The following is a 15691-nucleotide window of genomic DNA, read 5'->3' as shown; positions in this document are numbered from 1 at the left end:
GTCCATTGCATCTCTTAAAAGCTTTAACCTTTACTCAGTCTGTACTTTTTAATTTATCTTTTTTGTGTGTCCTTTTGTTTCTCTGTCAAAGGTGCCTTATTGTTTGGTTAATAAAGACACAAATGTAACTCCATACCTTATCAAAGGCTCTATTGTATAAAAAGCATGAACAAGAGCGAAACACTCAAATTCACCAGCAGGGGGAACCAAGCGCCCATAAAACAACTCATGACAGTAGTTCTCAAAGAGCCTAACATTAATATGTATTTTATTTGGCGCAGAAAACATTTTGTGGCAGGGACCCCTAACCATTTTTGTGTTAAAATATTTAAAATATTCAAAATGACTTGTGAGCTTGTAGATCGGCTGTTTTCAAAGTGGTCAAACTGATGGAGGTCCACGACCCCACTTTGGGGACCCCTGATTTATACAATGACTAACCCAGGCACTATTGAAATCATTCATGGGACTTTAACCTTTAAAGTAGGACCACAATGGAAACAAGTTCCCAGGTTTTTTTTGTGTTATCCCTTTAGACATAACCCATTGAGACCTGAAGCCGATTCTACAAGTCTCCTGAATCTCAACAGTATTCTTAAAAACGTATGTATCTATATCAGTGGTTCTCAATCTTTTTCATGTCAAGGACCCCCAATATTATATGTATTTGGCCGCGGACCCCCATCAAAATATGTTGTTCCAGGGACCCCCACAGAAGCAAAGATTTGAGTTAAAAATGTTCGCTTTAAAAATATATATATTCAAAGATTTGCACACATTTTCACGATTTTTCAAAAATAGCAGATCTACAAGCTCGTAGCGCGGCACTCAGTGCCGCGCTATGAGCTTGTAGATCTGCTATTTTTGAATAGCCCAAAGTGTAAAATAATGCTTTTTAGCTCAAATCTAAAAATGACACAGTTCCAGGTCTTAATGTCTGACTGTACCTTGTGTTGTTTACATTTCTGACTTATGAAGTATTCAATCAATCAATCAAAAAAAGTAACACAAAAAGTGGCAAGGTTGGCAGGTCACTGAGGTCAGCTACTGCAGTCTCATTAGTATCAGGAGTCAGATTAGTAATCTTCATGTAAAAGGTTTAAAGGGATAGTTCACTCCCAAAATGACACCCCATGGAGACTTTCATGGAATTCATGGATATTTTTTTGTTTTTGTCGCATTCCTAAGCCAATAAATTTGATGACCGGCATCGGTTCCAGTAGGAGACACAAAGAGTCTCCTTTGTAACTCCTACCGGTCCGCTGGTCATCAAATTATTGGCTTAGGAATGCGACAAAAACATAAAAATATCCATGAATTCAAGTCTCCATGGGGTGACTAATCGATAGAATTATTTTTTCTTTTGGGTGAAATAACCCTTTAACACCAGGATCTAATCAGATTATTAACATGTATGCTCAACAATTCAATAGTATCTAATAGATATCCACATACTTCCCCAAGTTCACTTTATTAAAAAATGCCAACACAAAATTATTTCAATCTTATCTCTCAAAGTCACAAAACGGTTGTTTCCCCCCCCCAAAAAAAGCCATCTTCCATTTCCTGCTTCCTCATTTAGTTCACTCTGATGTCCAGAGCTTGAACGTGCGGTCGTATGAGCATGTGGCGATCAGCTCGCCGTCAGGTGACATGTCCACACCCATGACCTTAAAAGGAAATAGAGAGGACATAATGTTGAATTTGACTATTATTTCTTAAATTTCATTAAATAAATACAAATGTTTCTGGTTAAAACAAAGTTTTGTTAAAAAGTTAAAGCTCTATATTCCGATAGTAATCATTGCTCAAGTTGTAAGTAACAAGGGTCTCCCCAGCTCTTCAATAAACATTAAAGGGTTCACCCCCAAAAAAAACTTTTTTTTCTATCGATTAGTCACCCCATGGAGACTTGAATTCATGGATTTTTTTTGTTTTTGTCGCATTCCTGAGCCAATAATTTGATGACCAGCGGACCGGTATACAGCGGTTCCGGTAGCAGATACATAGGAGACTCTTTGCATCTACTACCGGAACCGCTGCCAGTCATCAAATTATTGTCTTAGGAATGCGACAAAAACAAAACAATATCCATGAATTCAAGTCTCCATGGGGTGACTAATCCATAGAAAAAAAAGTCATTTTGGGGGTGAATCCCTTTAAATACACTTTCAGGTGGGCTGCCAATTTCAGCCAATCAGGACACACTTTGTGCTTTGGTCCCCAAATAAGCAAGTCATGGACCAATAAGTTGTGGCCTCACCTTGCCCTCGTGGCCCGCCAGCGTTTTGAGAGGCGACCATCCAGGGTGTGACCACACCTTGGCCGTGTTGTCATAGGCCACCGACACCAGGAAGTTGCCATCGTTGGCTGCCGAACGGGAGGGATACAGAAGACAAGTTATTTCACATACAACTGGACTGATTGAAGAAATACAGAACATTCTAAAGGGTTCACAAACATTCAAGCAGCACATTTACATACATACTACTATGCATGTGTATAATAATCAAATCTATTATAATATTGCTAATAAGAGGGAAAGTGCGTACGTTGGAATCGGACTGCCGACACCAGGTTCTGATGGGCGGGGATGGTATAGATGGCCTTCCTGTAACGCAGGTCCCAAACCTTCACCGTGTTGTCGCCACTTCCTGTTGCTGCATGGTAACTGCAGAAACAACATAAACGATAATGTTCACACATCTGATGTTTGATGAAAATCTGATGCTTTAGGTCATATTCATGCAGAAATATATACAATTCTAAAGGATCACCACTGTAGATTAGGGTTAACCTGACTACGACAGATGGGGCGGTATTGAGTTCACAGGTTCACAATACAGCCTCCATCTGGGATCGCTCAGAGATCGGAGTTTACACCGACCCGCGGCCTGTCGAACCAATCAGCGGCAGCTAGGGGCGGGATCTTGGCGAGACCGGATGTGACGCCATCGAGAAGCGCTTATTGCATTGTAGTTCTTTCACGGTTCATCATGGTTGAAGAGTATACAAAAGAACTACTGCTGGCGCAGCTACTATACGTCATGTAGACACGTCAATATGATTGGTTGGAGTTAGCACGCCCAGACGGTGATAGACGGTCGGCCCCATCCAAACACCTGCCAAGCAGCTTGAAAAAACGGACCGCTGTCCGCTGACCGGTTGCAGCAGTTTGGCTACCGAGGTCCCAGATGGAAGCAGATTGTGAATCAACTGTGAAACAAGCTTCTTCCATCTGGCGGAGATTAGATTAGGGTAGGGTTGGGATCCGGAACAGGAAGAACCGGATCCAACATCGAGGAACCAGACTCGGTCCCATCACATTTTGGAACCGTTTCCAGAACCGGTTTCTATCACACTGTCAGAGCCGGTTTGTAGACTTCACGTTTGCTATACAATAACAATACCAGTGGTTCTCAAACTTTTACATTTCAAGGACCACGATAACTCTGAGAGTGTACAAATGGAACCAAATGGACCCGTAAGGGTCCATTTGGTTCCATTTGTACACTCTCAGAGCTACAGACTTGTAACGGTCCATTTGGAACCCCCTAAAAGGAATCGTTAAAAGGAACCGTTAAGGAAACGGACCGTTAAAGAGGGAATCGTTAAGAAAAACGGACTCATTAAAATCCCCACCCTACAGATAGGGCATTAGTACACTACATTTATTGAGGCTCACCCATTGGGAGAGAAGTGAATGGTGTAGATCTCCTTCAGGTGGCCTTCAAGGAACATGACACAGCGTCCAGTCCGGAGGTCCCAGACCCTGCCGAACGCATCCAGACCACTGCAGAACAAAGAGTAGTAAATGTTGAACTGACAACCGTAATGAACCCACTCTCGAATCGAATTATGGCCACGGTCTTGATAGGGCATTAAGCACACTAGATAGGGCACTAGATGGAGCAGTGTACTAAGGAGGGTAATCAGTAAGTACCCAGTGCCGGCCAGTGATCCATCGGGGTGGAAGGCGAGATCGTGGACTCCTTTGCTGTGTCCCTCCTGGTGGAGAATCTCCTCTTGGGCCTCGAGATCCCAGAGCCGCCAGGAGTTGTCATAGCTATAAGCAAACAAGCAAGAGAGAGAGAAAGAAAATATAGAAAATGTTTCCAAAAGCCACATGACATGAATTAATAATATATTAATATTGGGGAGATTCCCCCTGTGGTGTGCAGAGAAAGTCTACAGAAAGCACGGTGTGTTTATCCAGCTCGCTCGTTGTTGACCGACTCACCAGGTCGTGCCGAGGAATCTTCCGGACGGATGCCAGGTCACTCTGGAGACACGCATGGAATGACCCTCGATGTCCGCTACTGGCTCATCACTGCAAGGTTAACATGCTGTTATTAATACATGTCTGCTACTGGCTCATCACTGCAAGGTTAACATGCTGTTATTAATACATGTCTGCTACTGGTTCATCACTGCAAGGTTAACACGCTGTTATTAATACATGTCTGCTACTGGTTCATCACTGCAAGGTTAACTCATTGAGTGCCAGAATTGCCAGAATTATTTCAGAATGATGTTGTCCCAGTGCCAGCGTTTTTTTTCACAGAAAACAAAAAGTGCTTAGGAAGCGAGATACAGCCTTTTTCAGTTCTAAGTTAAAGGAGTGGATGGAGCTGCAAATCTTCAGATGATGATATCTTGGGTTCTGAACATGTTTTTCAAATTTTTTTTTTTACTATTTTTTCAAAAACACGTCAAACACGTCATTGGCACATTGAGCCATAGCGGTAAAAACACGTGAAACACGTTAATGGCACTCAATGAGTTAATATGCTGTTATTAATACAAGACAATCTACATCCATCCATTTTTCTATCTATCCATCCATCTATGTATCAAACCATCAATGGCTAATCAAGGGCTTCGGTTATGAATCACAAGACAGTCATCACAGAAAGACAGACAATCACAGATTATATAAAATAGACAGCCAAACACAAAACCAGTCAATCCCAAAGACAGGCAGCCAATCAACAAGACAACAAATGACAACCATGCAACACCTAACCAATCGATCACCTGTCGAGACTCCAGAGCTTGACGGTGCCGTCGGCAGCACAAGAGGCCAGGCTGATGTCTGATGGTTCCAGAGAGATCGTGGCTTGTGGGTGGAAACCGATGGAGCCAACATTGGTTTCATGACCTGGATTCAACAGAAAAGAATATAGCAGAATGAAGAGTCATGCAACAAAAAAAAAAAAAAAATACAATGCAGCAAAAATAGAACCAATGAAATACTATGCAACAAAATACAATAAAGCAAAATAGAACAGAATGAAATATGTGAAACAGAACTGCCTTTCACCACATGTTAATGTGTGCCTATCATGGACATATTACGCAAACATTTAGCGAAAACAGTCAAACATTAGGCGAAAACAGCAGATCTACAAGCAACGTAATTCGTTGGAAGCTTATACATCGGTTATTTTCTGTGAAGAGATTTCTTGTACAGGGGGGAAAGGAGGGGGCCAAGTACAACACTATTGTAAACTGCCTTTACAATAGACTGTAAACTCAATCTATTTCAAACTGTCTTTACAAGCTATTGTAAACTACCTTTACAATAGTTTTGAAGGACAATCTATTGTAACCTGCCTTTGAAAATACAGTAGATTGTATGACAATGTGTTGTAAAAAGTAATCCAATACTTAACTACTTAGAAGACATTGTTAAATAAGCGGTTGGTAGTTTGATACCCGCTTACCTCTCAGCGTGCGTATGAGGTTACAGTCTGGAATCGACCACAGCTTACAAAGGCCACTCCTACAGTATGAAATGAATAGAATAACACAGAGTATAATGAACAATAGAAACAGGTGTAGGAGAATAAAGTGGAGTGGGATAGGGTGGGATATAAGTGAATACAATACAATAGAATAGTGTTGCATTATTTTTAAGAGGACCACAATTGAAATAAGCCTTAGGGCTTTATTGTGTTTTTAACCTCTGTGATATGTGTCAATCAATTCAATCAATCATTGAAATAAGAATTGAAATCATGTGAGTAAAACACAATAAAGTAGAATAGATTACAATGAAATTCACTCAAATACAATATCTGTAGAACAGTTTAAAGTGTAAACGAGAAGAATAAAATATAATATAATATAATTGAATAAAACATAATAGAATCGAATAGAGGAATGTGAATTTGCAGAAATTCTACTGAATAGAATGTGTTGTGTGAGTGTGTGCTCTGGTCATACCAGGAAGCAGTGACCATATTGTGTGTGTGTGTGTGTGTGTGTGTGTGCGCGCGCACTCTGTGGTCATACCAGGAAGCAGTGACTAGCATCTTGGAGTCAGGACTGAACTGACAGAAGGAGATGGGACGCTCGTCGCCGATCTGACTGCAGAAGTTATTCAGATTCTATTGGAGTAGAATTACAAGACATACTTTTTTATTTTATATATCAGCATTCCAGCATTTGATTTAATTGTTTTAGACTTTACTGAATTAATCGTTATTTTTCTGGCTTTCAAATGTATTCAGAATTACTTCATGGAACACTAATGCTGGTTCAGCTATTTTATTTCAAGACAGATTCGGAAATAATTACGAAGGGAAACAAATCAATTAATAAAACAATAACAGCATAAATATTGATATTTTTAAGTATATTAATTCATTAATATCTTGATTTTACCCGCAGGTTCTTGTGCAGTTCTTGCTGTTTGACGGTTCGCGTCGACTCAGGGATTTCTTTATGGGCACGTGCTGCTTCCAACCGCTTCACCGCCCTGACAGAAAGAAACACACATAGAGCTTAACAGTGACCTTAACCTTTTGTTTCAGGAAGCAAATTTCCCATTCATTTACTCCATAGACATTTCAGAAAATCCTTATATGAAGAGTTTTAAGCCTGGAACCAAGTGCTTTCACTTTGCACACGAGCAGATACGTTTTCACAGCAGAAAACTGTTAGTTTATAGATGGAACCCCATCTATAACACATCGTGTTGCTTTGTAAGCTTTTGTGAGATTTTCGCCAAAATAGGGACAATGGGTTCGAGTGGTTAAAGGGAACGGGAAAAAAAGACACTATGATTGATCCAATTCATATTACGCCCCAAAACACACTCATGAATAATTCAGAGACTAAATACAACCCCTTTGCACCTTGTGCCACATTTTAAACCAAGATGACGCCAATAACCAGCTAAATTGGAGTTGGGACATGCCTCCAAGACATTTTCACCAAGTGTTTTAGACCTACTTTGCCTATGTCGGATTAGCTTCTGTGTCATTTTAGCTGAGTTTGCTATTCAAAAATAGCAGATATACAACCTCACAGCGCGTCACTTCGTGCCGTGCTGCGAGCTTGTACATCTGCTATTTTTGGATTTTTTTTTTCAAGAATCTTGAAAGTGTTAGAAAAATGTTGAATAATTTAGAATTACGAAAAAGTTTGAGAACTATACCGATTCAGAAGGCATTTGTAGAATCGGCCTCAGGTCTTATAATGGGTTAATGTTTGTACCGATGCACTTTATGCACACACCTGCATCTATGCTGTAATGTGTTAATGTTTCTCCTGCTGCACCTTATGTACACATCTGCATTTGCTGCTAGAATGTAACTTCAGGTACATACATAACTGTTACGTATGCTTCTTTTCATAATGTACAGCGGTAAATCATGTACAATATCACGTACATACCTATTATTATATAATGCTGCTCCTTTTATAACCGCCTCATACCATTGTCATGAATATCTGACTGCCTTTATATGCACATATGTATATTTTTCTTTTTAAAACTATGCATACCTGTTTTCCTTGCTCTTTTTTCTATCTCTATTCTTCTTCCCTTTTTCCTGAAAACTATTAACGATGGAGCTTGCAGGAACACCCCCGTTTACACCTGTGACGGTAAGGCTGATTCTGATTCATGCACCACGTTTCCCATAGACCAGAGGGGTTCCTACAGTAAGACACCTGGTTTCATGTTTACAGCCATTAGTCGGTAGTGGCTGCAGACGTAGAATTTACCTGGGCAGGGAGAATCTAGCCAACCAGAGACGGGCTTCCTTCAGGGTGGAGGGGCCTTCATGGTACCACGTCTGCTGATGCTGTAGAGAGAGGTGGTGGGGCGAGTTACACACACAGAGAGAGAGCGAGAGCGAGAGAGAGAGAGAGAGAGAGGGGGGAATGGGAGTCAAAAGACTTCTAACTTCACGAGAGTACAGATAAATGGAGGAGAGAGGGGACAGAGAGGAGCGAGAGAAATAAAGGGATGAGAGGTGGGAGGAAAGAGAGGGAGAGAGATCTGATGGAAAGAGAGATAGTGTATTTGTTCACTTCACCTCCTCTTGACGTTTGACTTTCTCATCATCTTTCTTGGATTTCTTCAGAGCGTCTGGACCAACGATTGACAGCACGTTCCTCAACCTAAAACACACATTTCAACATTTACTGCTAGTACCATTTACTAATTATTACAGATCATAATAAACCTGAAGCACATTTAACATTACTACGATCACTGGTACCAGTTATTACAGGTCTGAAAGAAACTATTAACTATATGAAACACACCTTTAACATTACTACTAGGACTGGTACCAGTTACCAGTTATATGTCAGAAAGAACTAGTAAAGATGGAAATAGTAATATTACAGTTACATATCAACCAATTACCTTTCACGCCTCTCGGCCGGCCCCTCCCCGAATATCGTGATGGGCTCCCCGAGGGCGCGGAGGCACGCCTTGACCTCTGCGTCGTCCGTGGAGACGGCGATCTGCCGTGCACGTTTCCTACGCTCGAAATCAGCAAGGACCTCAGCCTGTCGCTCGTTGATGGAGCGATCCTCAATATCCATCGTCTCCCCTGGAGAAGACACATTCAGTCATTTTAAATCCAACACACAATAAATAGATGTCCTACTTTTTTTTTTACCATCGTATTCAACTTGATCTGATTATCACTTTGTTCTTTGCCATCTGATTTTTACCATCATTTTATACTTTATTAAATATATTGACAATTTTGTCAACAAATAAAAACTAGACTAAAATGTTAGGGAGGGACTAGTAGAGAAGAGATCCAGTAGAACTAAAAGACAAGTCATTTTATGTTTGGTTGCGCTCGGGTGTTGCGCTCTGAAAATAGTCGAATAAAATCTTATGATATTTAGTCGACTAAAACTAGACAAAAACTAAAACATTTCAGATGACTAAAATATGACTAAAACTAAATGGAATTTCATTCAAAAGACTGACTAAAAAAAAAATCAAAATTTGCTGTCAAAATCAACACTGCTTTGCACTGTAACTTAAGTTTAAATACTAATAGTACCTGAAGAGAGGTTGATATTTCCCGCCGCAATGCCAGCTTTGACGGCATCCTTTGCTCCTCCTGCCCTCAGCCTCTCCCTCTCCTTCTCCTCCAAGCTTCCATAGAAGATCCGACTCTTCTTCACCAACGGGCCGTCATCATCGTCCGACATTTTGTCCTGCTGGTCAGTCTCACAACCTGGTGACAACAAGACCATGGTGACCAAATATCCCAACAATACTATATCTCCACCTCAACCATACACACATACCGTAGTACTTAATCACTCACTTGCAAGCAAACCCACACATCACACACCACACACATTCACTGGTTTGCTTAAATGTTTGTTAAGCAGTCCACGACGGGGCAGGGGCGTAAATAGGTAGACCACTAGACGTTCCGGTTTGGCCGCGAATGTCCCGGTTGCAAGCTGTGTCCCGCGTCCCGACAAATATCTCCCGGATTTCAACAGACACTACCAAATTGTCTTGGCTTTCGGCACAATTAAAAATACTAATAGTCGTTTTTATCGGGGGTCGTTGAACATATGCTAACCCTAGGCATAGTTATTTGGGCTTGTGGCTTCCAATTTCTTTATTTTTTTGTATTGTTTATACCAGTTCTTGCTGGTATAAACATGTCAAGGACACCCAAATTAATGTGTTTTTTTTTTTTTTTTGCACTGGCAGATTCGTCTGGTTCCAGGCTAGGCCTTGATGCCACCTCACCAATACAACACACTGGTAGAACATTAGTACCATGCTGCAGTGGTTCTCAAACCTCTTCATCTCAAAGACCCCCCAGTTTGGTGTGCATAAGGGCCACGGACCCCCATAACTCTGAGAGTGTACAGTACACACTTTCATTGTTTGAAAACAGTCTTCACTTCGGAGAAGGACAGCAATAATAATAAAACAATAATCGAGACTGTCGAATATTTCCCATTCATTATGACATAACCAGTAACCACCATCCATGGAGTTAAAGATGCAGTCACTAAGTGTGCAATCAAGCTAAACAAAATCGAATAAAATGTTTTTTGTATGGCCAGGTCCTATTATGTGAAACAGTGTGAAAGGAGCCCCCTACACACACACTAGCGTTGTTTCCTAACCAAATTAACACAATCTGTAAAATCACATCTGGAAATCACAGACTGAGGCTTTAACCTTTGCTTTTATGAAATATCAGAGACCATTAGGGTGTAATGGAAGATGCTTCTCAACAACTATTATTGCTAGTTTAACCAAAATAGCCTGTGCCAAATGGACCCTTATGGGTCTGTAACTCTGTGAGGGTGTACAAATGGAACCAAATGGACCCTAACGAGTCCATGTCCATGTAAAATCAATGTTAAATTAACATTGATTTTACAATATGAATTGGGGTCCCAGAGACATACATGCCATTAAATGGGGCTGGCTGGGGGGTCCGTAGCCCTAATGCATGTCAAACTGGGGGTCCTTGAAATTAAAATGGTTGAAATCACTGCTAGAGAGCCGTAAAAATCTTCTCTTATGGGGTCCCTGGCTTATCTTTTCAAATGGGGGTCCGCGGTCTAAAAAGTGTCTATTTGGGGGTCCTTGGCACGAAAAGGTTTGAGAACCACTGCAGTAGAAGACATGCTGGCTTCTATGGAATGAACCAAATGACCAGTCGTGGTCAGTGGTGGCGACTGAGATCTGTCTGTAATGCGTGTAGGCGCTAAACTCATCATCATCATCATCATAATATTTGTCGCACATTCTGCCTAAGGTGCGTGTTTCTGTGCGCGTGAATGAACGTGCGGTAGGATCTCTGTAGTTTAAGGGGGTAAAATGATGGTCACACAAGAAGAGAGACAGATTAACCAACAGCCACAACACGAGAAACAACAGCAATGGAGGTTAGAAGAAGCAGTAATAGTAGTAGTAGTTAGTGTTGTTGTATTAAAATTACTTACGTGTTAACGTGTAAATATATTCCAAACAAACGACACAGCGTCGTGAACAACTTGAGAAACAACTCAACACACATTGACGACAACAACTTCCGGGTCAAACGGGTTCTTCTTCAACCTCTGCAACCATTGCTTTTAGGTGCATACCGCCACCTACTGTACCGGAGTGTTTAGTATGACCCTGGCTCTACATTTTACAGTATATGGCCCTGGCCATCATTATTAAGCAATATAGAAATAATACTTAAAGCCTCACTATGCAACTTTTGTTTAATGAATAGCATGTAATTTGGTCCGATCTGTATGGTAGAGTATGTTAATATATTATCTTATGCAATTGGGGTGGTACTGAGACATTTAGAAGAGACGATTTTTTTGACCTGATGGTCAAGATTCCAGTGATCCCCTGAGCAAGCAGGAAGGCTCTATTAACTCAATGGTAAACATTTAGGGATGCACCACCATATTGACATGTTGGCTTATTTGACATTTACCAATTCATTGCATGGTGTAAACGACAGATACAGAAACTATAGAGGTTCAGTAGGGGTTATCTTATGCCTGTTATACAGTAACTGTGATTCTGCAGAAAAAAACCTGTGCATTCTTATTATCTGATATATTATGCCTACTGATGCACATATTAAAACAACTTAAATGTATGTTACGTATTTTTACTTACTTACTTACTTACTTACTGTAACTTTCCTCTTCTACCCCAGATTTGAACCCGGTTTCCTGCTTAAGTGCATTTTTTTTTTTTTTTTTTACAATTGAGCCTGCCTGCTTGCTCAGGGGATAAATTGAATCATTGAAAATTGGTGTCAGATCGTGTGTCTAGGTGAGACATGACCTTTGACACAATCTAGATGTCTCAATAGAAGAGCAGGGAGACAAAATACAACCACCCCAATTGTACAAGTTATTGTATTAACATACTCTACCATAAAGATTGGACAAAATTAAATTGTAGTCATTCAAAAAGTTACATAGGGCTGCTTTAACATGTTCCCAACTTGTTGTTCCTTTTGAAAGCTTCCCCCGAAAACGCTGATTGCATCGGCATAAATAGAATAAAAAATCCACTATTGCCTAAAACTAATTACTATTTTGATACGGGTTTGATACCGATATTGCATTTTAAGGCAGATATTGCAGATACTGATAAGATAAAGCATCCGTACTTAAATTATATTTTAATAATGCAAAAGAAAAGACAATTCTATTATATAATCCTATCTCCTCCAAATATTCCACCACTGCTTTCTGTGTGTACATTTACTTAAGTACTGTACTTAAGTAAAGTGTTGAGGTATTTGTACTTTACTTGAGTGATTCCAATTTCCAATACTTTTACTTGTACTCCACTACATCTCGGATCCAAATATTGTACTTTTACTAGACTACATTTATTTGAAAACTTCGGTTAGTAGCTACTTTGTAGATTTTGATAATAATTACAAAACACACATCAACCAATTCAGCCCTATATACCTTTCAGCCATTTGAAAATAGCCGATCTACAAGCTCACAATGCGTCGCGATGCGACGCATTGTGAGCTTGTAGATCTGCTATTTTCAAAATATTTTTACCCATTTGAAAACTTGAAATGGGACATGCACAATGAGTACGTTTTCTACTTTTGGTACTTTCAGTACATTTCGATGCCAATACTTTTGTACTTTCACTCAAGTAAATTTCGAATTCCGGACTTTTACTTGTAATGGAGTATTTCTACATTGCAGTATTGATACTTTTACTTTAGTGCAACATTTGACTACTTTTTTCCACTACTGGTACCGTCCCCATCTCCTGTTGTTCCCAGAATACCCACTAGCGTCCATCCTCTTCCTGCCTTATCTTCTGAGCTAATTGTATTCTCTCCTCACTAATAGGCTATTTCAGAAATTGCATGAGTGTTCCACATGTCCTGTAATTTTACAGTCAGAGCGTTCATCTGATATGCCTTTCCTTCTCTATCAGAAACAGTGTTTCAATGTTCAGGATTTTCACCAACAATAATAATAAAAAAGTAACATATGTTTACACCATGGCCACTATGGGGGTCATCTGTATGGAACAGCGTTTGTCCAACATTATGTAAGCTACTGTATCTGTATGTATGCACAGTGGGGGGAAAAGTACTCAATTCTTCTACTTAAGTAAAAGTATCAATACTGCAATATAGAAATACTCTGTTAGAAGTAAAAGTCCGGAATTCAAAATGTACTTGAGTAAAAGTACAAAAGCATTGGTATCAAAATGTACTTAAAGTACCAAAAGTAAAAGTACGCATTATGCAGAATGTCCCATTCCACAAGTTCAAATGTATACAAATCTTTTGAAAATAGCAGATCTACAAGCTTTTTTTTTTCTACAAAATTAAATACAAATAATAAGAATACACACAATAACCACATTTTTGCCCAAATATCATATGTCGTCCATCTTGCCCATATCTGGAGTTCCACATGGCTCCAGATTGACCTCCATGTACTGACTGGGTGCACTGTGCACATGGAAGTCAAGCCGTTATTAGATCCTGTCTTGTTATGTTTCTATTGAGTACAGAGTTCTAATATTTCAGGATGTGTGTGAGACTGTGTTCACAATATGTCCTTTTTTGTTTTCAAATTAGTTTTCGAAAACAGCGGATATGTTTTGCAAATAGCCAAAATGGGAAACTGGTTTTGGTGCCATATTAACACATTTTGGTGGGAACCTTTCGGCTGAAGGTTCCCACTGAAGGTTCCCACCAAAATTTGTTAATATCATCAAAATCAGTTCAGCCAATCCAGAACACATCTGCTGTTTTCAAAACAGATTTGAAAACAAAATGGAAATATTGTCTCACACACACACACACACACACACACACACACCTGACTTAATGGGTTAAGAATGCAGAGGGTTATTTAACAATACAGAGGACGAGTCACATGGAGTTATTCACAAGTCAACAACATGTTTTAAAACACAGAGAAACACACTAAGCCACGGTGAAGCACAAATGAAATGGTGGATTAAGGAGCCACAGAGAATCACCAGGCAGCTAAGCCTTGCAGATACCAGTAATGACCACCTGATGTCCTCACTTACCTTATGCTGTCTGCAGTGATGTTATCTGAGCCCCACTGCCATTACCCACACGCACACGAACACGCACACGCACACGCACACACACACACACACACACACACACACACACACACACACACACACACACACACACACACACACACACACACACACACAGCACACACGCACAGCACAGCACACACACACACACACACACACACACACACACACACACACACACACACACACACACACACACACACACACACACACACACACACACACACTGATCAAGGTTTATTTTCTTTTATTCATTACGAAATCATTGTGTATTATGTGGCCTATAGAGTATGCATGTGCACGTGTGTGGCTGTGTGTGTGTGTGTGTGTGTGTGCCCGTGTTTGTGCGTGCGTCCCAGTGTGTGTGTGTGTGTGTGTGTGTGTGTGTGTGTGTGTGTGTGTGTGTGTGTGTGTGTGTGTGTGTGTGTGTGTGTGTGTGTGTGAGTGCGTGCGTGGTGCGTGTATGTGCGTGCGTGTGTGAAGGTCACACACTTGCATGAGCTCTCAAATGCATCGCTCTGGTAAAGATCAGGGTGATAAACAATCCCTGGTGCAGGAATGTGCCCTTTTGTTCTCAGAACCTGGAATACATGATATTAATGTGCTGACCATCCTGGCTCTCCCCATGCAGGGAATGTCCTACCCCCAGAAATGACTATACAGACCAGCCAGCCGCTCTAACATCACAGGTCATGAAGGCCTTTCGAGGCGACTGGTACTACAGCACAGCTGTGTGGACTGGGGACCTTTCCACTGCCCCAGTGAGCTGAACACCTTTGTCACTCCTCGGTTTGAGATAAACAGCCCCAACTAAGCCGGAGATAGCCTCACCTGAGGAAGCCAGTCCATTAAACATCCTCGAAGGCTATACGTGTGCAGAGGCTTCAAGCAAGTGAGCATCCATAATTAAGGCTGCTGGCCCTGATAGCATCCCGGGCCACGGTCCTCCCCAGAGCATGGTGCAGACCACCATGCCGACGGGAGTGTTTGCGGATATTTTCAGACCCTTCCTCTCCCAGGCTGTTGTTGTTCCCGCCGCCCCGCAGGCTTCAAGATGCCTACCATTTTCTTCCGATGAAGTCAGCCTCCGATATGTGTAAGAAAAGTGACAATAAACAGTATGATAAACAGAGAGCTGCAAAACAAAGAGCGAGCGCTCGAATAGCAGCGACCTTCTACCAAACAGCACCATCATTCATATGAATGTCCCTGGCCTTGCGAGTCTGGCTGCTCGGTAGTGAGGTCCCCAGGCACAAGCCAGTCGCTGGACTGACAGACCTGTCTGCTGTTCTAACTGTGTCAGAAAAT

The 15691-nt window shown here is 41.0% G+C and overlaps 1 protein-coding gene across 1 annotated transcript; it reads right to left on the bottom strand.

The window, feature by feature from the left end:
* Positions 1 to 1455: 1455 nt before the first annotated feature.
* Positions 1456 to 11332, bottom strand: prpf4 (pre-mRNA splicing tri-snRNP complex factor PRPF4). Its single transcript, XM_084046714.1, has 15 exons — positions 11248 to 11332; positions 9324 to 9500; positions 8666 to 8855; positions 8331 to 8415; positions 8017 to 8096; positions 6670 to 6763; positions 6298 to 6392; positions 5727 to 5785; positions 5038 to 5161; positions 4241 to 4330; positions 3944 to 4066; positions 3686 to 3793; positions 2553 to 2671; positions 2264 to 2370; positions 1456 to 1670 (listed from the first exon to the last, which is right to left on the bottom strand). Exons 2-15 carry the CDS (start codon positions 9472 to 9474, stop codon positions 1584 to 1586), a joined length of 1512 nt encoding a protein of 503 aa, XP_083902840.1. The 5' UTR covers positions 9475 to 9500; positions 11248 to 11332; the 3' UTR covers positions 1456 to 1583.
* Between the last annotated feature and the right edge of the window lie 4359 nt (positions 11333 to 15691).

This window comes from Gymnoscopelus microlampas (genome assembly GCF_963454915.1).
Source record: "Gymnoscopelus microlampas genome assembly, chromosome: 21".
Lineage (NCBI taxonomy): Eukaryota > Metazoa > Chordata > Actinopteri > Myctophiformes > Myctophidae > Gymnoscopelus > Gymnoscopelus microlampas.
The sequence above is the reverse complement of the archived record's forward strand: the minus strand, read 5'-3'. Positions and strand labels throughout refer to the sequence as shown.